Here is a 27,351-nt window from a genome sequence, read left to right as displayed (position 1 = left end):
CACTGCTGCTCTCTTCAGGTTCTTTAAACTTCACAACCACATAATGGTATACGGCAATAAGAATCAGAAATCTCAAATGCTGGGGAGATGGAAAGAAGACACAAATTTTCATGGTTGTTGCAGATGGGGAAGGAGAGTCTTCTTGCTCAGGACTGACAGTGAAGAGATTCACTCTTTCATGATTAGTGCCTGAATTCAAACCCAGTAAGTCAAGGATTGCATCCTGGAAGTGAATTACTGTCCAAGTTAACGTAAGTCTATTAATTAGAACGAGCAAATTAAGAACACAAAATAACGAGAACTATAAAATGCGTATCGATCCCACAATTTTGGATTATAGATGTACTCTACATGTATTTAGGGATAGTCATACAAATGTGGGCTTTAGACTGTTCTGTGGCTGCTTGGGCTCATGCCAAAGAACATAGCTTGAGTGTCAGGCAGCCATGTACAGCTCACCACACTATGATCTGATTGCCAAAACCTGGCTAGATTAAAATATTTCTGTAGAAGCTGCACTTCAATTTCGCATCGGTGCATCAACGTTGACAACATATATTTGTGAATTTTAGGGTTTGACAGCATGGATGCACTAAAAAAATAAGTTATGTACACATCAGTAGGGAGTAAACCATAGTTATTTCCTAATGCTTTTTCATAACAGAGAGTAGTCCTCAAATCTTATAGTGCTTCCTACTTGGAACAAATATTCCAAAACTGATCTACTAGTAAATGCTCATAAAAGAACTTAGCATAAATGCAAGATATTCTTAAACATACAGCACAGGCTAGCATATTAGAATGCAAACATTCAATTACACTTTAAGTGTTATCACATTACTGTGTATGAAACTTCTATGTTAATCTGAAAATGAAACAATCACAAGTTTTCACACTGAAAATTTCCATGAAGAATGGAATATTTGAATATTTATATTCAAATGTTTGGGCAGAGAAGGCAACAACTAGTTTGACTAAAGTTGCTTAGGAGGCAGTAGCAGGAATGTGTGCGCTTGTCATCACCAAATTTTGTTTTACACAACTTTCTGGAATAATGCAAGGTACTAAGGGAAACTGGAATCTGTACTTTGTTATATCAGTGTGAATCTAATCCAATTTCATTGTTCTAAAAGTCCTTATATTTTATTTTTATAAGTTAAATCAAATATATAATTTAATTTTTCAACTTTTAATATATTTTTAAATTTGCCTTGGATTCATTATGTCACCTGTGTCTACAGTAGTCAGTCTAACATAATTAACTGCTAAAATACACCAGTGTTAAAGTAAATACAAAACATTTTGCTGTTATAATTTATTTGAATATTAAACCAGACTTCACAAAAGAATAGGACAGACAAAACATTTTTCTATAATTAAGAAAATAATACCTTTTCTCCACATTTTGCCCGTCCTGGAGAGAATCCTGGGTCTCCTTTAGGGCCCTGTCACAGAGAAATTAAGCTCAATAATACCATCAGGAGATGATTTCTAATAATATATGCTAAAACAAGTATTCTCAACTGTTACAGCAAGAGCAGAAAAAAATATAAATGTGCTTCCTATTATAGATACTTTTCTCATAATTTTTTCACTAAAGAATTAAGAAAAAAATAAAATAGTGTAGGTTCATACTGAAATGAGATTTACATTTTCCAAATTTTGTAAAGTCACAAAACTTTGAAAAGCAGATTTTTCGGTAAATTGAAGCAGGATTAGAGCAGATGCTCCAGCCAAATTGCTCTGCCCCTGTGTCCATCACTTCAGGGCAATGTGCAGGATTATCAGGCTGTATTACTGCATGAACCATTACCTTGTACAGGTTTCCTCAGGCTCAGCCTTCCCACAGTGCCAGAATCCACAAAATTAAATTTTCTTAACTAATCTATTTTCCAAAGAGCCAAGAATAAAGCCAAACCTCATGGATACCCTTACATTACTTTAAAAACACCCCCAGTTGTTTCTCAGGAATAAATGCTGAGGGATTGGCCATTGCTTAGAACTGCTGACCCTCACTCAGGGCTGGATACTTTGCTGCAAGGATATTCATGTTGTGCCTGTTTCAGAAGCAAATGCATAAAGGATCCTTCAGCACAGGAGGGAAACATTCATGCATCTTAAAGATAGAATAAAATAAAATTCTGCATTCATTTACTGCTAGAAAATTCTTGCAGCTCATCTGCCATGTTTTAGTATCAAACAAGAGTGTTTGTTTCAGTGTGGTCAGCTGGATCTTCACAGATAAAACTTCAAGAGCACCCAGTTAATTTTTATTTAGAGAAAACCACTTCAGAATATGCTTGTATCAAAAAGATAACTTATAATTTAACAGAAATTAAAGAGATCACTAAGCACCTAGTAATATGTATATTTGATATTTAAATAAAATATATATAGGTACATTTACATATGTACAATTCCTTCTATTCTTAAACTAATGGACAGAGCTACAGAACTGATCAAAATTATCATCCAGTCAATGGAGAAAATAAATTATAAAACAAAGCCTAGGAGTAATTGGTTACAATTAATTATTTTCCTAGAAATGTATTCTATTACATAGCCAGCATAAATAGAGTAAAAATTAATTCTGAATCTTTAACTGTCCTTATAGAGCTAGATAAAAACAAAAACACACAAAAACCAGAATCACTTGGTTTTACAGCACTTGGCACTGAAAGCTTTATTAAATTTCTTTTTATGTCCTCAAGCAGATTTTAGCACCTGTCATGACATGTCAGATTCCTGCAATTAGGAATCATGCTAAACAAATCATGGTGCTGCCTTTTTCCTAACAGATCTATCAAATTGTTCAAACTAAATATGAGTTGAAGGCATTCTGCAACTGCACAAATCTGTCAAATCTATTTAAAGGCCCTATGTTACACAAGATTGAAAATGTTATTTGAGCTTTAAGTCCAGTATTTTGTCTTTGACTTTAAATATCACTTCCATAAATCTTCAGAAAATTATTCTAGCATATTAATAAATAATAATGTCCAAGATATTAGAATATTTAAGTAGCAAAGCTTGGGCATGGGCAATAAAATAGCAATTTATAGGGACTTACAGTCTACATTTTTTTTTATTTTTTTTTAAGCAAAGCAAAAGTTTACAGCAATTAAGCATTTAAACCTCAGTTTATCAGAGGCTGAGCTGATTTACAGGAACTCTCTTGGGAAGTACAGATTACATGCAAAGATAACCATTCTCAAGTCATCATTCTGCACACATAGGTGATTTTCTTTCCACTGAATAACCTGCTATTTTGTTTTGATCTGAAGTTCAATTTGATCAATTACATTTAATTAAAATATATTTATAGTAGCAGTCTCCACCTGTAAACAAAAGAAGGTCAATTATTTCTATTATAGGAAACAGTTCTGAGGCTTCCAAAAATATTAAAAATTTCATGTGTTTACATGTCAGCATGGATAAATAAACTCACCTTGGGACCTGGCAATCCTGGCAAACCTGGGTTCCCATGTGGTCCTGGAATACCCTATTAAAAAACCCCAAACAAATGAGGAGAACAACAACTGGGATTACTCTGTACAGCACTGAATAAATGTGAATGGATTGCAGAGAATAATTTTACTGCATCTTTCCTGCTTTTAGAATCACTGGTTAGGATTTTCAAAGGATTCACAAGAAATAAAACATACACATCTTCCAAAAATTAAAAGTGAAGGTAAGTATCCCCTTTTTCATTACAAATCTCAGTTTCTATTGTCTTCCCAGGTAATTCTTAACAGGTTTGGCATAGTCACTGCAATGTTGCTCTCCAGCTACAACACTTGAAGGCATGGAATAAAATCAGTAAAATCCCATTCTGAGGTACCCAGCTACACACTGAAAAGTGAGTGGATGAGTTCCTGGTGAGTTAAAAATGTCTCAAAGCAATGTATCCCACATTCTTAAAAAAAAAAATAAAATCACAGATTCTCCTGATTCTCCCACAGCCAGTGTAGAAAATGGACTTTTTACTAAAATAATTCAACTTCACTGTTCCAGGAACAGAATAAGCTATCAAGACTATCTAGGCCTTCCAGTATAAATGTCCATTCCTGCAACACATTCAGCAATCTTCACTCCTTGAAAAATTGCACATTAGGGAAAATATTTGTTGCAATGGTTGTCAGCAGCTATTCATCTTCCAAGTGCTGAAGGACCAAACTGGTGAAAATCTGTCCCTGATAAACTAGCAACAAAGCTTCTGTTGAATTCACTAAAGCAAAAATTCTTCCAAAATCCAAATACCAAATATATTAAGAATACTTTTGAACTTTCTTGTATATCCAGTGGTGTAACAACAGATAAACTCAGTGTTTGTCTTTGCACCACACGAGGCCCCATTCACCAATGACACCTTGCAGTAACACTGAGAGCTGCATCTCTTAAGTGCTCCCTCTCTCACTAATGACCATGTTGACATAACCCCACAGAAATGCTAATCCCACGTGCTGTTTGAGAGATTAATTTGCACACTGGCAACTCTGGAGGCACTCTTAGGGATTTAGGAGAAAGGAAACAAATAGAAAGAGCCAGCAGTGCTGCAGTGGCTCCTGCTTTCACTGCCTGCAGTGTTACTGTCTTGGGGCACAGTACTGGAACACAGAAGCGCAAAAGGATTTTCATGGAATGAGGCATCAGAGGAGTTTCATGTCATCACTAATTCTGAAACCATTGAGATTTCATTATCAAGAAACTTGGAACAAGCCAAGACACTTAGAAAACATTGTCACATGTGAACTTCTTTACCATAGAATTGCAGGGATCAAAATCAGTTTCCAATGGAAGTCTCTAACCATGAACCACACATGCCCCAAGTGTCCCAACCATGTGGATCTCTGTCAGGATCAGCTTTGGACACACACTCTGATGAAGGCCCAGGCAATGCAGCTCTGCACTCTGCTGTTTCCCTTTGACAACTCAAGTCACATTTCAGGATCACAAATACCAACTCATGTGAAGGAAAACAGACGTCACAGGGCAGGCTGCTGGATGAGGAACTGAATTTTGAGTCAAAGTTTTCACAGGCATTTTGGCTCACAAAATTCCTGTCATAACATACATCATCACTACCTGCACCTGCCTGAATTTATGAGTATTGTACAAAGTAAAGAACACTGATATTTCAAAACCATTTCTTTTTTATCAAATAGTTTTATAGACTTGCTTGGCCTGTATAAATATATTTTAAACTCAGAACAACTGGTAAATATTCATCTCAGCCATTTTCATACTTTTCCACACCCCTTAGAGTAAGCTGTCCCTTCACATTGGAAAGCGTATCCTACACAATAATTTATCCACATTACTGCTCACCCAATAGAGCACTGAGCTTTTAAGTACTCTATGCCTCTAAAAAGACCTTGAAGCCCAAACAAATTGCAGCTGGGCAAGAGCAATCTCAGCAACAGGCATGGCTTTAAACATATGAACAGCCTCCTCTGAAACAAAGAAAACTTCCCACTTGTGAGGATCTACTTGGATATGTGAGATCCTGCCTCTGATTCCAGACATATCCCTGCCACAGGCAGTGTGCAACATAAAAAAGCTGAGTTGTAAGAATTGTCAGCTCCTACACAGAAGGATCCAAAAAGTCATGAAGAGATGAATTTGAAGGAATGTTTTTCATTTTATACTTTTAAATGTGTCTCTTCTCCTCCCTTGCCTCCAAAATGCTCTGAAACATGAGTTTGGTTTTTGGTTTCTTTGACCAGTGCCATGAGTTTCCACCCATCAGGCCAAGTTTAGAACGTCCTGTGCTCTGCTGGCTTTCAACAGGCTATTGAGCAGCATCTCATTTAAACCTTCCTCAAAGGCTGAACCAAAACTCCTCCCACACATCTGCTGAGCCCACAGATGTGAGCCCTTTTCTCCCACTTTCCATCTGCCTTGCTGACTGCAGCCACAACCATTCACATCCCCAGCTACCATGGCCTGAAATCATCCCCACACCAAACCGTCACCTGCTCCCTCCAGCTGCCCTTCCCCTAAACCCCTCTGATCAGCCATGACCTCAGGGACTGCTCAGCACATGGTTTTAGTACACATTGCACAAACAGAGATTCAGCCTCTTTTGCCCCATTAATTAATCAGTACAGTGGCACAGCACAGGCCTCTCCCCCGTGCATGGCAGAGGGACACAGGGCACTGGGGCAAAGCCCCTGCTCTGTCCCCAGGGTCACTGGGGCAAAGCCCCTGCTCTGTCCCCAGGGTCACTGGGGCAAAGCCCCTGCTCTGTCCCCAGGGTCACTGGGGCAAAGCCCCTGCTGGGCTGCACCCACTCACACAAAACAAACCATTGCCTACTGTAGCTCATTTCTTTAGCAAAGCACCCTGATGGCAACCTAGGATCAAGCTGCTGAAGCTCAAGAGACTAAAAGAGATTTTTGGAATTACTTTTTACCCCCACTCTGTCTTGCAGTGGTTAATTTTGTATCTGTGCCTGCTCCTCTGAGGCTGCATTGCTCACTCCCCCTCACTCCAAAACAAATGCATGTGGTTTTAGATTGCAGCAGATGGGAGCAGCATGGAAAAACCAGAAGTTAATATTGGGAGCAGCAAAAGCCAGGTACAAATATAACAACGCCCAGTGTATGCGCCCATACATGGAATTAATTATGCTGGAAGCTCATAGCAGGAGAAACTGTTTGTTTGTCTTGCTTTAACCTATCTGCCAAATGTTCAGAATCATAACACTTTCATCATAAGCATACCTCACACAATCACTAAGCATATGAATGAAGTTGAGAAAACCAAAATTATGCAAACTCCAGTGTGATTATTGGTGACCTGCCTAGAGGTGCAGAAGAACACAGTTGTTTTACTCACCCGAGGACCTCTCTTCCCTGAAGGACCAGGTAAACCTGGAGGACCTGGAGGACCCTGGTGATAGAAAATCAAAGAAGTTGAGGCTAAAACCTGACACAAGGACAGTATCACAACTCCAGATGAGACCAGTTTTGCTAACTGACAACCCTGTGCTCGTGCTTACCTCCTCAATTTGAAAACCAATTCCAAACAACAAGAAAGTGGTTTTAATCTGACTGCAAATCAGATTTCTGTTTAGAAAGTATCTTGTGTCAGAGAAATTGGAGCTAAAAACCTGGATAGTAACTTCTACTCAGGTGTATTTGTACTGAAGGAAGAAAAGTTTAGATGAAGAAAGCAAGTGCAATGTATTTCTAAACAAAGGATAGAGAATAATTATTAAGCCTTTCCAATAAGCTTGCTGGCATGCCAGACATTTCAGAAAGGTTAGGGTAACTGTGAAAAAATAAGATATCACCTCACAGAAATTACAAATATCAAATAAAGAAAATAAATGTGGACCAATTACTGTTCAGTTTCCTATTAAAAGCTGCTATTAATGATAACTGCTAGCCCATTTACCCTTCTATATAATGAATATACTTCTCTTTAAAGATAATGCAGACTTTTTAGGATGCTAGTATATGATCAAATGTATCTTTTGCAAATGAATTAGATTATTAGTCACCATATTAGATAGTGTAACAGCCCCTGAATATCTGGTTGTTTTGAACATAGAAACCTTTCCTTTTCTATATAATGACTGCTGTTCAGATTCATAACCCCAGGATCTACCTTACTGTACTCAAATACAAATGAGTGCTCTAAACTAAAATATGCACTACCTTCTATTATATTTCCCCTATCAAATTAGGGGAAATACATCAAATTCCTACAGAGGAATGGGCTGTTCTTAAGGGTGAATTCACCCCCATCCACATGCCTGCACAGCAAGCCCCAGCTGTAGCAGTAACCATGTACTTTCTGCAAGGGCATTTGGGCATCAGGAGAGTCAGAGCTCTTGAGGGAGGTCAGTGGATGACAGCATTAGGGGTTCAGCCTGCTTTTCACACAGGCTCCCTCACACTGCTCTGGGTGCATGACATCCTCTCAGCTGAGACACCAGGCAAAACCCTGAGTGCCACACTGCCCACCACCCAACAACGGAGCTGAAAACTGGCTGAAAGGAATACCAGCAAAAGCAGAAGGGCCATTATGGTGGCCAAAATGATCAACAGGAAGATTTTGCTAAACAGGGAAGAGATAAAAAAGGGAAGTGAGGAAGGAAAAACAGCCTTGAGGGTTTTATTAGCAAGCAACATTTCATTAAGACAAAGGCTGGATTTTTGAAAAGCTCCTGTTCTGTGTAATACTTTTTTTTTCTTAGAAAGGTAATGTCACTGCAGAGAAGACAGTGCTGATTATGGAATTTAGGCATCATCAAGCTACATTACATTAATTTGGCCAGAATACAGATCACTTATGCACAGTTCTGGGAAAACCACCATCGTTCTAAGGAACGAAAAGTATCAATTATTTCCTCTTCAATTAATCATAATAAATGTAGGAGTTAAATGTAATTGGGAATATCTGCATGTCCCTACATGCTACATTAAGTCATGCTGAAACCCATACCTGCACTTCCCCTGATCTTTAGATCAAACCATAACATCTCATGCTTTTAGCATAGGACATTCTCTATTCATTAGGACTGCACAAATTCTCACTAACATCCTCATTTTCTGAAGTAGAAAGACCCCTTGCTTAATAGCACAAAAAATGTAACGGAGATACATGGAAAAGTCTTGACCTGGCTTTCTTGTCCAGGTTCAAAAATCCACTTTAAAGGTCACAGAGAGCTCCCACCCTGCCCTGCTGAAGCAGTATGTTTTAATATCTCCTCTCAAAATGTAAGTTAAGAGATGCCTTTTGATTAGATAATTATCCTGGGACTACAAAAGAAAACATATTTTTTGTTAAGTGAAATGGTTGCAACCAGTGTGCATTCTTTTGTGATTTATGTTCTTCTCTATCCCTGTTTCAGACATTTCCTTAAAAATACATGAATAGGTAAACTCCACCATTTTCCTAATAGGAACTGAGTATTAAGATCCCTGATGTTTCTTGCTGATTTATTGCATGAGGGCAGTGAGAACATTTTTCCCTATGTGGCTTCTAAGTTTTTTTAAACACTATCTGCTTCCTTTGCAACAGAAAACAAATAAACACCCAAATCCATCCCACCCTTACTGTGATTACTCTAATTCAAACATAACTATCTCTTTTCATACAACAAAAAAAAAGAAAATCTAATCACAACTAAGCCCTCAGAAACCCCTAAAAGAAGCAGCAAAATTTTGAACTGGGCAGACAGAGCATTTTAAAACAAAGTCAGCTGTGATAGATGAAGTCTCTGGTTCACAATAACAGGCAGCCCCAGCCATCCAGGTGTTTGATTAAAATATTAAAGGAGTCTCCTTAACCGGAGGATGTTACTCTTTAGCCTCCAGCACAGACTCCTCCCTACAACTCAGGCAACACCTCTGCTGAGAGCAGACTTCAGCAGAGCACACCTAAGGCTTCCTGAACATGCTTTCCCAGAGAGCAGTTCCACATTATCCTGCCCTATGTATTTCTACAATCTGGGAAAGCAACTACAAAATCAGTATTGACTATTTTTATACTTGCTAGGAAGCTACTTAAGCCTCTCAGGCATCCATGTAAACCACAGCAATCAACATCTGAGAGTGAGCCAATCTCTCTTAAACCAAGGAATAAGTCACTTGTTTGAATAGCTTTTCTTCCAACTACTGGAAACAGTAATTAAACAAATCTGAAGCAATTAGAAATGTCAATCTGATTTTTAGCATTTGACACTTTGACCACCACTATCAAACAAAACAAAAGGAAGTTACTTTGTATAAATATTACAGATGCTAACTTAAAATTGTTTAACAAAATCAGTTTGCTCAAAACAGATAATTTGTAACTTAAAAAGATACTACAACTTACTGTCTTTAGGAATTGTAAAAACTTCATTTAGCTATTAAGCAAAAAAGCTCAAGTTCCAAATATTCATTGTTTAATCCTGAAATAAAAGTAGATGCTATTCTTCCAGAAATTTTCACAGCCTTTCCAATGGTCACTGGAATAAACGTAAGGAACTTTCCTAAACATGAAATAACTTACATTATTTTCCTAGGTTCTGAACCCTATGTTACTTGGGTTACATGTGTTTTAAATTTGACCTATTATCCAGAGGTAATAGGAAACATTTCATTTACATATAGCAAATCTTTATCTGAATCATTAGGTACTGAGATTTCTCAGCCTGGGCAGGGAAATGCAAGAAAGGGATTAGGTGACCAATATATCCCCTGTGGTCAGGGGAGCCTCAACAGGCAATTCTGTTCAACTGACAAATAAGCAAAGAGTGCAATCAGCAGAAGTATGAAAGGTTAGCTGAGAGTAAAATAAATGAAATAAGCTAAGTGTGAAAGAGAAGCTACAACATTTGGGATCTCTGAACTGCTCTCTCAGTGTTCTTACTCTCACACCTCTGGATTGCAATAGGACAGCTTCTCCAGGACTCAATTCTGCTCATTGCAGGGCTTGCCATTTCCCCTTCCTCCTGGCAACAATTCCAGACTGCTTCTCTTTACCAACTAGAAAGAACACCACCATTTGGTCTTCTACCATTCCTCCTTCTGGCAGAGTATCTTGAAAATCTAGAAAAACTTTTCCAATAGAGGAAATTTATTCCTAGTTCATTTCTCTTACTCTTAGAAGGCCACATCCTGTACAGATAGCCTGAAGATGCAATTACCTACCAGCAAGTAACATAAATCAGCACTTCAGCTCACACCAGCTTCTCCTTCTTCCTGTGTGGGACTATGCCCCATGTTATTCCAAACTACTTTAGATTGTGCAATGAAAAATATCAGCTTGAAAGTTAAACAGTTAAAAATGCACACCACATTTATTTTTGTAATCTTTACAGATTGCCAGCACCCTCTGCATCCCAAAAAGGAGTGGTTCATCAGATGGACAGAGCAACATTGCCTTGAAAGAAGTGTTTCAGGAAATCTTACTATTCCAGTTTAAACTCACTTTATATTTTTTTAGGGGGGGGTTTGGTCATTACAGCTGCTAGAATTTTAATCAGGGTTTTAATAGTTTTGAAAAAATAGCTGTTCCCTTTTTATACCCTATCCATAAATGAAAGCCTGAATTCTGGAGTCCTGCTTTGCAGCGGGAGGGGAATTCCACAGCTGTGGGATCATGGAATATAAGAGGCCTAATTATACAAGTCAAGAATCAGTTCTGGTAGATGATTAAAAGCTAAAAGAAGCTGAGTAGTTTAAGAACCACAAAAGCTAGTTCTTGCCTGTCAATTCCAATAGAACGAACATTAACTTCTGTGTTCAAATCTTGAAAGAAGATTCAAACCAACCACAACATAGTAAAAGAAGTAAAAAGAGGGGGTTTCATGCCTCATCAGGACATTTTGCTGCAAGGGAAGTTTTCAAGTTCTTCAGTGTTGCTTTTTAGGCTCCACATTGCAGACTCCATGAGTACATATAAACTAAAGTGTTAGAGCCACACATATAGAATTAATTCTGCATTAATAATTCTCGTCATCTCTGCATGGGAGGACTAGACTGAAAAAGCAAACCAAGATCATCTCTTCAAGTCTGAGACCAACAGCAGTAGCAGATACAGAGCCACACAATCTCCACAGAGCACAATTCTTAGTTTCATGCAGAGATCTCCTCTCCCTTTGGTGTCAGCCTCTCTGGGAGAGTGGTGTTTCAGCTTTGCCTCTGTTCCAGCAGGTGCTGCTGGTCCCTTCAGCCAGCCTGGGGCCCACAAAGGTCTAGATTAACTTCCTAGCTCTACCACAGATCTTTAAGACCCTGGGCACGTTATCTAAATCCTAACCCAGCAAAACACCTCAGTAGAAATGCACCATATTCCCTACAGACTACAGTGTGCATTCCCAAGCAAGACAATCTTCTCTATCCCCAGTCCATAAGACAGCATTGAAGATGGTAACAGACACCTCTGAACATTCAAGTCAGCTGTCACTTTGCCACTGTATGTGTAGTGTCTGTGTGTACTGTCTAGAAAAACAACCCAGAGCATTTGCTTGGAGTTTCTTAGTAATGCAAACAACCAACACTATCAGCAGCCATTTCTGACACGTGAAAAAGAGCAGATTTAACTTTCTTGGCTGTGACTGACTGAAATCACAACAAATAAGCTACAGGCTAAAATTAAAACCTTCCATTAGTAGTTACTAAACATCCTAAGGTCCAAAAATGGAAATTAACCTCATGCTGATGACAGCAACATGCTTAGTGACATGTCACCATGAATGCTATCATAAGAGACAAAGAGAGAAAAAAAAACTGACTTCACAATTGAAAAAGATTAAGCAAGAGCACTTCTGGAGTAGTGTGAATTACTTGTTAACACATTTTTCAATTGTGTAACAATTACTTTGTGCCTGGATCCTGTTTAGAGTAAAAAGTGAAGTTTTGAATAGGTTCTTAGTTGTTAACTAGTTCAAGAAAAAAATATTTCAGTGCTGAAAGAATAGATACAATAAATTTATAGCCATATTTAAATATATATTAGGAGCTGCTTAACACATATCAAATTGCTTTCCAGTAATAACCAAACAGATGAACACTTACAAAACCAAAACCAACCAAACAAAAAAAGCAAGTGGTTTATAAACTACGGTTTAAAATTTTAACCAAAATCTCACATATGCACGAAGCATGATCTATCATATTTCCCAGGCTAAGCAGGAACTGATGTTCTTTCTGATCTGTAGCTTCATATATACGGGCACATTTCTATGTATTAAAAAGCTTATGAGACTTCTGCACACAATAAGAAAGGATAAATGAGTTTCTGTTAAAACCACTACTGTGCATTTGCAATTTTATCAAAAATCACTTACCCTGTGAACTGAAAAAATACCTCAAAACCTTGTAAGACTGTTCTAAAAATGTTTTCCATGCAGGTTTGCTTAACCTCATAACCTTGGATTATGAATGCCTGCAGACTGGATTCTGCAGCTGATCTATTTCTACAACTATAAATTTTGACAGCATTGCTCAACCAAGACAACTGTGTCAGTCTTCCAAGTAGCCTTGGTTGTTCTTTTTATGGACCAGCACCCATACTTGTGAACTGCATTAAATTAGCCTGCAGTTTTATTATGTGATCAGTCTCTGTAATTAGTAGTTACAAACATCCACCTGCATTCCAAATTTTAAAGAAGCCTGGGTTGCCTACCACTTCACCAGAATGTGAATATTGTGGATGCCTTTATATTCTTCCAGTAAATAAAAGTATATTACACTTACATGAAAATTACATGTGAGAAAAAGACACATTTAAGGCAGACAAACATTTGTACAATACAGCTGGGAGAAACTGCAGTCACAGCTTTGGCATGCTTGGAGAGGTTTCTTTCAAAGCCTCTGTTAAATGTATGCTGCTGCAATATAGTAAAAAGAGTAATAAAGATAACTTACAGGAGGTCCAGTTTCCCCCTTTGGACCTCTGACACTTCCCCTTTCAAACATTTTGCCAAGATCTTCATAGTCATAAGCATAATTATCAATACCATTTTCATAAGTGCTTTCTGTACGATAAGTCTCATCAGCATCAAATGCACCTTCCTGCCCCGGATGGAGTTGATTATCCAGAGGGAGTTCAGCAGGCAAACTGTACAGAGTTGTGTTGAAGATTTGCTGCTTTTTGTTTGGTTCATCTAAATGCTGTTTTGCTTTTTCCATTCCCTTGCTTTTAGTTTTACTCTGTTTTACAGGGGAGATCAGAGAAGGCTCGCTATGTCTGTCTGCATCTTCTGTGGTATTAGCTGAACTATTTGGATACGATCCTGCAGGGGTTTTAGTGATGTTTCTTTTTCTGCTCATCTCCTGCTGCTGAAGAGCCAGATCAATGTTCTGCTGGAGTTCTGTTTGAGGCCAAGCTTCCAGCAACAGAGGTTTGGTCTCTGCAAACTCCCATACAGAGGCATTTCTTAACTCAAAGTGGTCTGGTAAAAAGTGAATCTGAGCAACGTTGGTAACAGGCATGTTTGATACTTCTTTCCATCTATAAGCTGATATATCTTCCAGGTTTTCCTCATCAGTGATCATCTTTGAAAAAGCATCCAGCCCATGTGGCAGAAGTGGAGCCCCACGCAGAGATTGATAGGTTTCAGCCTGGCGACACTGCTGTTTCACATATTTACAGTAGTTTGCAGAGGCTTCTGCAGAGGGAATAATATCCAGCTGACATATAACTCCTTCAAAGCTGACAGAGTGAGAGCTCTTCCTTCCCAGGGTAAATACACCCTCTGAATCAAATGTCTCCACTTTAGAAAGTACTTCACCACTGTAGTACTTGTTTCCACACTCAGCAAATAGTGAGACAGTCTTGTCCCCAATGCCAATGGCAAACAAATGCCATTGTTCATCATGAACACAATAATCAAAGTACACGGGCTGCTTCCCTCCGGTGTACACTGCTACCTTTCTTGGTAGCAGCTGGACACCAAACTGCAGCCTGCTTTTGTTCCTAACACTGAAAAGAAAAGCATTACTGGCTCTGTAAGAGTACAGCCCAACCAATAAGGTGAACTGATGCCCTAGATTTGATGGTATGACTTGAAGGACACGGGACTCAATATGTGCATCATCGCTTAGCACCACTCCTGATGCAGTTAGACGAACACCCTGAGGTAACAGAGAGGATGGTGAGGGCACTGCTGTCTCTGAAGGCTCTTGGACATCTTTCACAAGGCCTAGTTGATGAAGAACATCTATTGCTGTAAAAAGAAATAAAGGCACACTGTTGATTTAATTTACAAGCTCATACATTCAGATCCATATAAAAAATGTACACACAACATTTTCACAAATCTCTACCTCTCAGAGCATATACACTTCACACAGTAAGGCCACCAAATCCCTCTTGGAAGGCACTGATCTTTCACATGAATCAAACAAGTAATTAAACCCAGAGCAAAATTTCCATCTTAAAAAAAACTCCAACCAAGCTAAACAAACACACACACAGAAAGGTCCACAAAATGCCCATTGTAGGTTAATTCACTTATGAAAGTGAAAAATCCTCATTTGCTCTCTTCAAACTTTCCAGTGATCAGTGAATACACTTTCATTAGTTCCTTACTTACTAAGCTAATCCTGTCCACTCTTTGAGCAGAGAATTAGTCTTTTTTTCAAAAACTTTTTCTTCTGCAAAAAATCTTCTGCAATAAATCCATGCTGTTGCTCTTTATCTAAAATGTTCAAGTCAAAGCATTTGAGGGAAGGGTTGCTTAGTTTATAAGAAAGGAAAGCTATTTATAGCACAGTTAGCACAGTACCGCCTCCTTCCCCTCCACACAGTTTACTTGTTAGAGCCATGGATAAGGTGAACTCTGGAGCTGTGGAAGTCGTGAGAAGCAAGGAAAGAGAAGAATTGCCAGGACTCAAGGGGTACTGCTCCTGTCTTCTGGCTCATCTCTCCCCCTAAAGTGCACAAGGCTGCAGCCACCACGACAAGACATTGAACTAAGAATGCACTCCACAGCAGAAGGCAATAAGGAGACAGAGCAGCCAGCTGTCCTACTGATTGATGTTCTATAGATTTGGCTTCGGCATACAGAAATCTGGATAGATCTTCCTAGAGAAGAATGGGCAGTGGTTTATTCAGTGTTGGATTCTCTACTTTCTCATTCAATGTGAGCTATGTCCTTTAAGCCTTCCCTTAGTCTGGGTCACACAGTGTCTCCATCTTTTACCTGGCTAAATATCTTCACTTAATGGGTAGAAACACAATTATCTATCATCCTGATAAACTGAAATCTTGTCTGCTTTGGGATAAGAAATCAATGCCACCTTTGGGTAAATCAACAGTTGAAGATGACCCAATTAATTTCTTATTGCCTAAATCACATTTAGGCAAGTTGGAGTTGGTGGGCATAGACAACTTCCTTCAGGATGAATATAAAGATACATCCCTTATGATGCAGCTGAAACACTACAAAGGCTCCTTAGGAGCTAAACCACAGATCCTCAAGAGCCTTTCTGTAGGATCTCAAAATAAGATAGCATTTATGGCATTGATAGACTCATTGGTAAAACTGCCTGCCTGAGTGTTTGCGAAAGGTGCAGAAATATTGCAGATGTTGAATCAAAATGCAGTCACAGAAATATGGAACAAGAAGATAGGGAGCTAAAAGATGCTGAGAAGGCTGAAGAAATATTAGCTTGGTCTAGAGACAGGAAGGTTGGGGAATGTAAATAAAATTGTCCATTATCTGAATTGAGGCCATAAGGAAAACAGAGAAAAGCTGAGGAGTAAGACACAAGCTGCAGCACAAGAAATTTCAGCTCCATACAAAGAAAAAGCAGTCTCACCACAAAAGTGGTCAAGTGCTGGACCAGGGGAGGCAGAGACATGAGATAATCCCAATTCTTGGAGATTTTCAAAGACCAATTGGACAGAACCCAACAACCTGAAGTGACTCCAACCTCATTGACGCTGACCTCAGCAGGAGTTAGGACCAGATGAGTTCAAGGTCCCCTTAACCCATATTTTAGGATTTTTTTTCACAAGGGGTACCTGAAGACTAGTTCTTATAAACAGCATTACACAGCAGCATAGGATATCATCTGTTTCCACCTCTCATGGGAACAACTTCAGAGAAACACCTATATTAAAAATTACTTGTAGTATCTAATAGTTGCACTGATCAAGTAAGCCTGGCTGGGCAGACACAGGCACTTCCTATAGCATTTTGCTGAGGCTACTTTTGCTATGGGCATGCTTATACTAAGTATATAAAACTATTATAAAACACAACAAAAATTTAGCTTAAAGAAGAAAAGTTAAGAATTTGCTACAATATTGAAAGAAAAGAGCCACTGAAACAAATGGATATTTACGCTTTAAGTGGAAAAAAGGTCTCCTTTCCCAGTTTCCCTTTCTCTGTTTACTGAATGTATTCATAGCAAACTTTAAGAATAGACAGATGTTGGCTTAGTTTCAGTGCTAAATTATGAGAAGTGCCTGAGATTTCCTTGAGAGTGATTTATAAGTTGGAACCAAAAGCATCAACCTGAACACACTGTACATCTTGAAAATTAATTACACACCTTGTAGTGTTTCTAGTCATGTTTGAGATTCACGGACGGGCCAAGACTCTCCTGGCGAGCAGCCAGTGCAGACGGAGGTATGGAGAAAGAGTATTTCTGCAGAAAGTCCTGTGTATGCCAAGTTCTCAAGATGTTTTGCCTCAGAGCAATTAATTCACCATGGCTGTATTTTTATCTGTCAGGCTGATAACAGAGGTCAGGTTCTAGTAGAGCTCCAAAGCACAGTGCCTCTGCTAATGAACCACTGCTCTTTGCCAGGACCCCGTCCTGCCTGGTCTGCCTGTAGCTCTGCAGGAGAAAGCTGTGCTTGCACTGCCCTTGAGGAGGGAAGCTGGGAAGAAACACAGGTCCTGAGCTCTGGGCAACACAGTTGTACACATGCAAATAGTCCCCAAGGCAGAATGCACTGCTCCACTACCTCTTTGCACTGGGAGGGCCAGCTGACTGCACAAGAACAGCTGCTAGCCTAACCTAAGGTTGTGCCTAAGTATCACATCCTAACCTGAAATACTGGGCAAGTGGTTGCATTTTTACTTACAAAAATTTTAATTACCTATTTTTATTTTAAATAGTAATGCATGTGATCCATCCAAAGTATTATAAATTCAAGTGTAAAATAAAAAGCTTAAACTGGTTTAAAATAGTCAGCTTAAAAATTACATTCAAGCCTATCACTAATAAAAGGCAAACTGCAAGCAAAATGGTCAATTTTTTGGCAGTTCTGATTTGAAAAGAGCACATAGTTTAAAAGTTATTAAAGAAAATAATCAGCATGAAGAGGAATAAGATTTTTTTTTCTATCCTGCAAATAGATTTCTGCAAACAATGGCAGGTCTTGAGAGAGCTAAACGCAAATAAATATTGTGTGAAAAATGACATCAAAAAAGTAAGTATAAAGGAATTACTCCTTGCTGACTTGCTGTGTGTTAACCCACTGTCAAGCCAAAAGGTTGTTCCAAACTTTTTTGGCCAGTCATTTCGCTTCTGGTCCAACATGCATATTTATTTTATTTTAAGGCTTTCAGAAGCTCTTGGCAGCACACTGGATTTTGGGAGCAGGCAACCCTCTCATTCTTCCTTCCAGCATGACAATCACTATTTGCTTTACCTATCAGTTGTCAGTTTTCTTTGTTTACTCATGTCTACAAAACATCTGTCTTCACTTACTGCTTATTCAACCCATTAGTCCCCCAAACTGTAACAGCTCAACTTCTTGAAGGAAAGGTTGTTTTGAGGTTTTGGTGTCAAGTGTTTTCCTTCCACCTTCTAGGAGATCTTTAAAAATTCACAGCCTTACTGCATCATGAGGTAAGGCAAAACCTTACACCAGCTTTGGCAAAAAGCCTTCTGACCCTTGTGTGGCACAAAAATAACCCCACAAAGGAACTGGGGAGGGATGAAGGGATTTGACTATAGGATTGTTTCACATGCATATTCCCTTCAGTCCCTCTTGCTCATTTCCACATTGCTCCATACTCACAGCTACTCTGAAGGCAGGATCTCGGAGATGCTCTCCCTGTTTCAGCAATCTTAGTACACACATTTCTCCCTTTCCCTTTTCCAGTGTGGGTAAGGGAAAAGAAAAGGGCCATTCATCAATCAGCTCCACCAGAACCAAGAGTAATTTCTCATCAGATGGCCAATTTTCTAGGTGATGCATCTGCAACTGGGTATATTAAGATACCTGGCTGCAACAAATGCTCTCCTGGATGCCAGATCAATTACTGGCATAGGAAAGCCAGCAAGACACATTAATTCTGCATGTCCTTGAGCCCCACTCAAAGTATTATTCCTAAAGTCTGAGACTGTATCTTTACAAGTACTTCCCTGAACATGGTTTATAGCAGCATACCAAACTGAACAACGTGTATCCTCTCAGATGAAGCATGCTGAGGCTGTCTCCTCAGCTCAGGAGAGAAGGCATGTTAATCAGCTAGCATCTGCATGTTTGGCAGAATATTCTTTTTTCAAAATACCACTGCCAAGGAAGTTTAAAAACCAAGGTGCTAACATGTTCCTAATGGGCATGCAATCCTGTTCCTGGACTAAGCACCACAAATGTAATAAAGTAACTCTGTAGCTTATATACTGAAACTGAAGGATATACTTGAAATGCTCTATGTTTTTTCTGAGGAGGTTTCCTTCTCTGAACTGCTTTTTCCAACTTTGTTTACACACTGTGCAAATAAAGTGCAAGAGGAAACTAATCCACTCATGGGAAGAAAGTTTCATCAAGATTCAATGCATCATTTTGATCCCAAGCAAGCATTTAAAGAAAATAAAGTCATGTACAGCACTTGTGCATCAAGGATGAAGAGGAGTTTCCATTCAATAAGGCTTCTCATATGGCTGTCTAGAAATGCTGTTGAATAACAGTAATAACAATAACAACAAAATAATAATAGAAAAGAAAAGCAAACTCCTTCATCTGCTGGTAACAAAATAAAAAATAATTCAATATAAGCATGTTGAGACCAGAGGCTTTACTCCATTTCTGCAAAGCTCTGTGCATGGAGGCACTCTCAGCCAAGAGGCAGGTAGAACAGTCTCCACCCACTCCCCTGTGTTACTGCACCCCCCACCCTGCAGCTTTCACTGTCCTCACCTGAAGGGTCAGGGAAAAGCAATTCTCAGGCTGAGGGGCATGAGAGTGAGGAAAAAAGGTTTATTTCTTTGCAGAGGAGGAGGAGGGTGGGTTGGAGGGATGAAGACACTCAAATTGTCACCACACATCTGTCTCTGCCATCTGTCACCTGCTCCCACCACACCGGGAAACTGTAAACTGCCTTCCTAAAACTGCCTCTTCCCTTCCCATCCCTGCAGGCCTGGAGCAGGGCAGGCCACACACATCTAACAGTGCTGCCCCTCCTCCAGTGAGAACTTGGCTCAGCTATTATAAAAATCCGGGAAAATCCCATCATCACAAAAGCATATGGCCCCCATTGAGCGGGATGTGAAAAATCAACAACCAATCTTACCAGGCAAGAAATGGGCAACACTGGAGGGCAAAACTACAAAGGCAACGGGGCGGGGGGGGAGGCAAAACAAGAACTTCACAACTGAAGGGAAAATCAAACTCTGCCAATCTCTGGGAATGACAAGCAGGAAAAACGCATTGGTGAGAATAATGGTGGGAGGCTGCTGAGATATCCCAAAGGGCTCTAGCAAAACATTATCAGGAATGAGTCTTGCCTTAACCACGCAACCCATCTGTTTGCATTCAGATGAGTATTTGCAGTTACACACTCACCAGCCAAGGATGATCTACTTCATGCTTCACCTGTACTGCAGAGGATGATGGTAGAGAACTGATGCTGCCACTCTCATGGCAAATAAGAAGTGGCTAAATGGCACATCGGCCACCACCACTTTGGGACCTATCATTCCCACAGCAGTCTCCAGAGCAAGTTGCACATCTGGTGCTGTTATAACAGCTGGCAGATTAAAAAACAAACTAAAAACAAGACAACCCTTTTTGCTCACAACATCTGCATCTGAATGCAAAGCCAAATGAATACCAAATTTTACATTTTGCTTTAGCAATGCCAGCCTGTATTATATGCCATAGTTTGCCTGCCTTAAGTGCAAAGGTAACTCAGTCATAGCTCGCCACCCCCAAGGACACCCACTGCAGTGAAGACACAATCAAAGCCTTTTCACTGTACAAGGCTTCTTTTTTGTGAAGAGTTTGCTTAAATATGTAAGCAATTTCATAGACAGAAAATCTGAATAATTTTCGAAAGGTCATCTTTTCCAAACTGGTGCTTTAAACTTTTGCTCTCATTATGCTGTAATTGGTATTTTCTTTAAGTCACATGAATTAATGAACTGAACCTAAGGTCACAAGTAACAACAGACATTTACTCTTTTCATCTACTAACATATTACACAAATGTCCTATTATAAACAAAGCATTCTCACCTTGTTTGGGTACTTGTGCAACACCCACAGATATACATGTTGCAATGAAAAGGAGAGCTTTCCTAAAAGGGAAAGAAAGGGAAAAAACATGTGAGCAAACAGCTACCGTTTCAGAACTCCAAGGAATTAGAAACCTGGTTCAAGATCCAAATGGCAGAGTACCATTGACTTCAGCAAGTCCTGAATCAAAGCCATCACACTGTACAACTTTACTGATACTGAGAAGGAGTTTCACACAAAGATCCAGGTTGTGTATGCCCTCATGCATAGCACATATATTTTACACTGGTTTTTATTAATAAAATGACTGCATCTGCTTTATATTTTCTTGCAGCAGCTTTCAAATATGGATGCTGCTACATAGTACATTTCTTCCTGGAAAGAAAAAAAACATGACCATAAAAAACCCATAAAATAAATGACAAGCTAATTCCTGTAGAGATCATTAGATACTTTAGATACTTTTGATGTCCTATCAATCTTCTCACTAGATCACATCATCTTCCCATAAGTGAAAATGTTGTGTCAAACTTTTGTTCTTGTATCATAAAATTTTATCATGCTATAAGTCATGATCTTCACAAAGTAATAAAAAAATCCCATCACACTTCAACTTACAAGTCCATGCTCAGGTAGAAGAGTGTCATATTGATAGCTATATTGAGTGTTGTGTTTTGATTTAGTACGAAAATAATGTTGATAGCACACTGGTGTTTCAGTTTTTCCAACAAACATACATAAGATTGGTCTAGATTATGTGCTCAAAATTCACTTTAGAAGTGTTGAATGCTGTACAGACTACATTTTTGCTGTGATTAAGAACAGATTGTCTGCTGTTTCTTAATTATCATTTTAGCCAGATTAACATCTAACCACTCTCTTATCAGTGACTGAATCTTTTAATAAATGAGAAATCTGTTTTCTGTTACTGTTGGACAACCAGGCAGAGATGCGTGTAACAATTACAGTAACCTCTATCTACTCAGTTCTAAGAAGAAATATTTCAAAAATATCAGAAATATAGTTCTGACACTAACTAATCAAGTCACACTCAAGCCTCTTGCTCGTTAATGTTTGCAATCTCAGCATTTTTTCATAATATGGAATGCTAGAGTGACTAAAAAAGTTTCCTGGACCAGGTCAAAGAGCACTTGAGTATCTGGATTCAAGTGTACTTGAAAGTGACATAGCTGCAACTAAACATATATAACTTCATGTCACCTAATTTTGCCAGCTAATTAGCCAGATTTTCACACGGGGAAAAAAAAGGTAGGAAGAAAACACTACCACTCTTTATACAGGAACATATGGTTTAAACAGAAAGAAAATATATGTAAGTACATGTGCATACACACAGAGCAGTATTTAGTGAAAAGTCTTACTAATTCTTCAAAGGGTTTGGAATTCAAACATTTCAGAAACATCCAAGTACATGAAAACCACAGAGCAATAGCCTGATTTCGTCGAGTGGATTTGTATATTGTGAGAGCTTAAATTTTGGCAAACAGAACAAATTAATAATTTAAGCACAATAAGGCATAATAGTCGTCATTGCCACTGTAAAATGGTAGATACAGCATGCCTTTCAGAAGAAAATGCATAGAACATATAGGATATTCAAAAATATGCATCAATGCTTTAGCTCTGATCACAGAGGGAGGGAAAGGTGGAAACTATGCCTTACACATCCCAACATGCTTGTAGGGGCATGTTCTCTAATTAACCACCACTACAATCCCTAGCTATTCCTCCCTTCAAGCTTTCTCCTGCTACAGCCATGAAATGTCTACTGGAGCAGTTCTGTCACTCCTAAAAAGGACTTAACACCAACTGTTGTCCAAACAGCTCGTCCACTACAGGACACTCAGTTCATTTTTTCAGAGTCCTAAAGCTCAGAATTCAAGTTCAAAGTTTCTGCATCACACAATGCATCATCTTTTGATCAAATGAGAAACTCAGTGACAGAGACAGCTGTGCCAGACACAAAGTCCATGCATTGCACTGTATCAGCTAAAACTCAGGACAACCCTTTATTTGACCCTTATTATTTTCAAAGGTGCAAAATGGATTTGCCATTAAAAATCACATAAAACACTTTAGCTAGCTACAAAAAAAAGGATAATCAAAGAACCCCAGAGCCCAAAATTCAAAGATGACTCCTCTAATAATTACAACAGCCTCTTCTACTACACCAGACAGGTATAAAGCTGTGTCTGTCAGGTACCTGCCTCTGTCACTTCCAGCAAACATTTTAGGAAAGCAAGAAATTACAACATGTTCCCAGGGTTGTAAATTACACAGATGTAACTGAATATAAGAAACATTTAGTGAAAAGTAAAGACAAATGTCTGGCTTACACAGTGCTCTCCAGCTAATGTCAAGAACAGATGAGTTATCAACTAAGAGAAAAAACAGGGACCAGAGACAACCATAGTGCTGGGGGTCCTCTAATGCGTGAGAAAAGTGAGACTTCCTTCTATCTTTTTTCACAGGAAAATTGTTTGTAAATGAAACCATGTGCAACCTAATCCGTGCAAACCCTCCCTCTTGGTTGAGATCACCACACTGTACATTTGCAGAGCAGTCAGTTCTCAGTCTTCACTCTCACACCAGCACAGCCACTAAGACACCAGGCTCCAGGCATGGACAATGTGTATGTGGCTTGACCTGTCATCTGCCATAGCTGCATGAAGCTTGGCTCCTTTCTCAGCTGAGTCCACAGCTCTTGGAGATGTTGGGACACACCAATAGAAAAATGTAGAATCATGCAGCATGGAAGACTTCAGCTGACCCAAAAGCTGGCTATTTTTCCCCATTTAACATATCACCTGAAGCTGTTCCAATACCTTGGTTTTAGGGCAGAGCCAAGGGGTCTCTCAAACTTCCTCCCCTTCTTCTACCTTTTCATCTGCTCTATTGTACATGCAAGCATATGCTGAGGACCACTATTGAATAATTTTGGAGGAAGGCACTACCAAATGTGACTGAGCTATTGTACCACTAAAAAATCTGAGTTTATCTTTCTGATAATCTTTGTGGCCATTTGCCTCTTCCTACAGAGTGAACAGCAACTATCCATGGTGGTTTTTTGCGTTAGGGGTGATGGAGGGATGAGAAAATTGATAAGCTTCAAAGCAAGTTGTGGCAAGCTACAATGAAAAATTCTACCCTCTGAAGACTACTCAGCAGCATACAGAACTCAGGTTTGGTCAGTGCACAGTAGTATCCTCTTGATTCCAGCCTAGTTTCCTAAATCTCAAGTTTAAAGGAAGGAATACCACCAGCTGGCTGCTAGGGAGGACAAGTAAACCTGTCTGCAGTGTGACTGCCACAGGTGCATTCAGTCCTGCATGCCTCAGGGACAATGGTTTAAACATCAGCACCTGCCCCACACTTGTTCCTTCATTGGATCTGCCTGGGGAGAATGGCACAGCTTGGGTCCATCAAGCTTGAGAAGGGCTTTGGAAAGGTCACAGCACCTTGTGGACAGAGATGCCCTGCAACTCTCAAGCTTACCTTTCAAGATATAAAAAGAAATATAACTTTCTTTGCTGCTATAATTAAATTTTAGCCAGCAGGTCCAGTGCTGCTTCCCAAATTTTAAAAGACCTACTAGCAACACAGCTTGAGGGGACACAACAGCCTGCAAAACCTCTCTGGGTGTGACACTCACCGGCCCTTTGGTCACAGTCAGCACCAATTAGCCATCAAGGAATTCTTTGCCAAATTTCACAACTTGAACGAATGGAAAATGGGAGAAATACAAGATGACGAAAGAGGTAGAGGAGCATTGCCCTGAGAGGAGTTCTACAACAGGACTGGGGTTCAGAGAGAGGAAACTCCCTGCCTGGTGGCCCATTCTTTGGACAGCATCTGGCTTAAAATGAGAAACTACCAAATCCAGAAGAGCAGTCAACTCTGTTAGTATTTCTAAAAGAAAAAAAAATATAATTGAAAAGACATGATTTTAGAACAGTTTTATGAGTAAATCTCTGATTGCTTACCCTAGTTCTCCAGAGAGCACACACCTTTTTTTTTTTTCTGTATGAAGTGTATAACTTGTATTCTTACTTACGTGAAATATTCTTCTTTCAAAGGGTTTCTCTCTGTATCTTTTGTAGATCATTCTTCAAATGTACTACAACTCGGTGCTTGCAAGAAACAAGGGTGACACAAGGCTGCTCATACTTTAAATATTCTGTCAATAAGTGGGGTGAGAGACTGAGAAGTCATGCAGCTGTTTTACTTATTTAACCTGCAGAGACATCCCTACACAGGCCTGACCTAATGGTATTTCAAGGAAAAGGTGGCTGAAGTTGCAAGGGATTTACTGGTTTGACATATGCTAAGGAAACCTGATCCTTTTGTGGGGAATTCTGATTTCTTAATACAGGCAAGTGACCAGGTTGCTTGCTCTCTATAGAAGTAAATGAGGTAAATATTATAGAAGCATATAGACACATTCTGAAGCTATGTCATATTTTGAACTTGAGTAAACTGTATCTCTGCTACTATGCCTCTTTCCTATAATGCAGTTTATGTTTCTCCATCAGCAATACCCCTTTATAGATTTAAAATAAAACCATTCTTTGAAATTGCACTCAGACAATTCCTGAAGAAGTCCCAAAGACACAGCCATTAAAAACAGATCTCCTAGGAAGGCGACCTTCGGGAAACCCCTTACCTGCTCACAAGTACACCCGGATTATACATCAGCAGCATAATCCTCACTACGATACTAAACAAATTCTTCTGTCCTGCTCGAACGCTCAGTAAACTTAAGACACAGCCAGAACAAAATCAGCCCTTTACAGAGACACATGCAAGTAACCTCTCTAATATCGTTACAACTATAAATTCAGTCATTTTACCGAGGCTGCTTTTAGATAAAGGGCAGGGAACAGAGCTCTACCTTTGCAGCACAGGTGAGAATGCATCAGAAATACCTCCACCAATTGCAAAAACACGTGAATACAGAGCAGCTCATCTGGCAATCTCTGGTATTAAGAGAGTACCCTTAGCTCTTTAGCGTAAATTCTAAACGCTCTTGCGTTTGCTTGTGTGCCGCGTTTTACTAGCCAGGCACCAAAGGGGCGCAGGAGCTGCCAGGTTTCTGCGGAACGCTGGGCCCCGGGATCCTCGCTCCCCCTCGGGGATCACCGGCTCTCGGGTCACGCTGTCCCCGCTCCCCGGGGCACCAGAGCCAGGCTGCCCGGTATGGGCTGGGGAAGGACGACACGAGGGTGCCGGACGGGATAGAGCACATCCACAAACGACACCGGGGGTGCGGAGGAGAGGGACAGGGACAGCCAGCGATACGGGCGGTCTCTGTCCGAGCAGCCAGCACCCTGCCGGTCCGTCGGGGACCCCGCGGGGTTAGGGCTGGCGCTCGGAAGGTAGAGGTGGGGACGCTGCCCGCCGGGGTGGTCGTGCCCTGCCCGCGGTGGGAGCCGAGGCGCAGCCCCATCCCCTGCCCGGCCCCGCGGCGGGCTGGCGGTGCGGTGCGCCCCGTCTCGCCGGCTCCCGCTTACGTTTGCGCCGCGGGAGAGATGCGTCCTCGCCTTGTCCTCTCGGCTCTCAAATGCATTTGTATGCATTTGCCCGGGCAGCGGAGATCCGAGGGAAAACCGAGCGCCGCGCCGCCGCAGGGTCAGCTCCTGTCCATGAAAGCCCGCCGGCCCCGAGGTCTCCGCCGAGCTCCGCGCAAGCCCGAGGGCGGCCCGGCCCGCGTACGGCCCGCGGGGGCGGGCGCGGCGGGTGGGGGGGGCGCCGGGGGCCGGGCGGCGGGGGCGCCCCGCGGCTGCCCGCGGAGTCCGGCGGCGGAGCGGCGCTGCACCGCCTGCCCCGGCACCGGCGGAGCTCCCGCCCGCCGCGGTGTTGAATTTCAGCGCTGCTGCCTGGCGATTACATCAGCACACGCGGCCCCCGGGGCGGGCCGGGCCGCGGCCCCGCATGGTGCGCGCTGCCCCGCGCCGCTCCCCGAGAGCCGGCCCGCAGCCGGGGCAGGCAGCCCGAGCCTGGAGCCGCCGGCGCGCAGCGCCGAGCCCGGCCCCGCCCGGCCCAGGTGCGGCCGCAGCGCCGGGACAGGTGATGATGCCCTCAGCGCAGCCGGAGGGCGAGAGGAGCCTTCGGCTGCCGCTGGGCTCCAGCTGGGGAGACTCGGCAGGAAGCTGCAAGTTAAATTAAAATTTGGGACGGGCGGGGAGAGTTGATGAAATGATCTAAACACAAAAAGCTGAGTGCGCCGGACGTTTTCTATCTCCAGGATAATTGGAGTTGGGTCTAGAAATCCTCCCTCTAAAAAATGTTTGAGGAGCAGATGTAATTTAGTAGCATTACAGTGCCAAAGAAATATGACACCCTTCACTGTCTTCCTCGAGAGACAAAGGTCTTTTTAGTTTTAATTTCCAGTTTTCTTACCTTG

At 40.8% G+C, this 27,351-nt stretch overlaps 1 protein-coding gene across 3 annotated transcripts in view; it reads right to left on the bottom strand.

The window, feature by feature from the left end:
* COL24A1 (collagen type XXIV alpha 1 chain) overlaps nt 1-26,780 on the bottom strand; it is a 120,002-nt gene extending 93,222 nt beyond the window's left edge. For all 3 annotated transcript variants that reach the window (XR_011680612.1, XM_071436357.1, XM_071436358.1), the window contains exons 1-6: nt 26,459-26,780; nt 20,928-20,989; nt 13,371-14,671; nt 6,841-6,894; nt 3,449-3,502; nt 1,392-1,445 (exon numbers count right to left, since the gene is read on the bottom strand). Coding sequence is in view for 2 of the 3 variants with exons in the window: in XM_071436357.1 (XP_071292458.1) it covers nt 1,392-1,445; nt 3,449-3,502; nt 6,841-6,894; nt 13,371-14,671; nt 20,928-20,989; nt 26,459-26,514 (1,581 nt within the window). In the remaining variant the exon portion in view is untranslated. The remainder of the gene's footprint in view (nt 1-1,391; nt 1,446-3,448; nt 3,503-6,840; nt 6,895-13,370; nt 14,672-20,927; nt 20,990-26,458) is intronic.
* Nucleotides 26,781-27,351: the final 571 nt, after the last annotated feature.

The sequence above is a fragment of the Agelaius tricolor genome, unplaced genomic scaffold (assembly GCF_023055355.1).
Source record: "Agelaius tricolor isolate 1412-34295 unplaced genomic scaffold, bAgeTri1.0.p SCAF_11, whole genome shotgun sequence".
Classification (NCBI taxonomy): Eukaryota; Metazoa; Chordata; class Aves; order Passeriformes; family Icteridae; genus Agelaius; species Agelaius tricolor.
The sequence above is the reverse complement of the archived record's forward strand: the minus strand, read 5'-3'. Positions and strand labels throughout refer to the sequence as shown.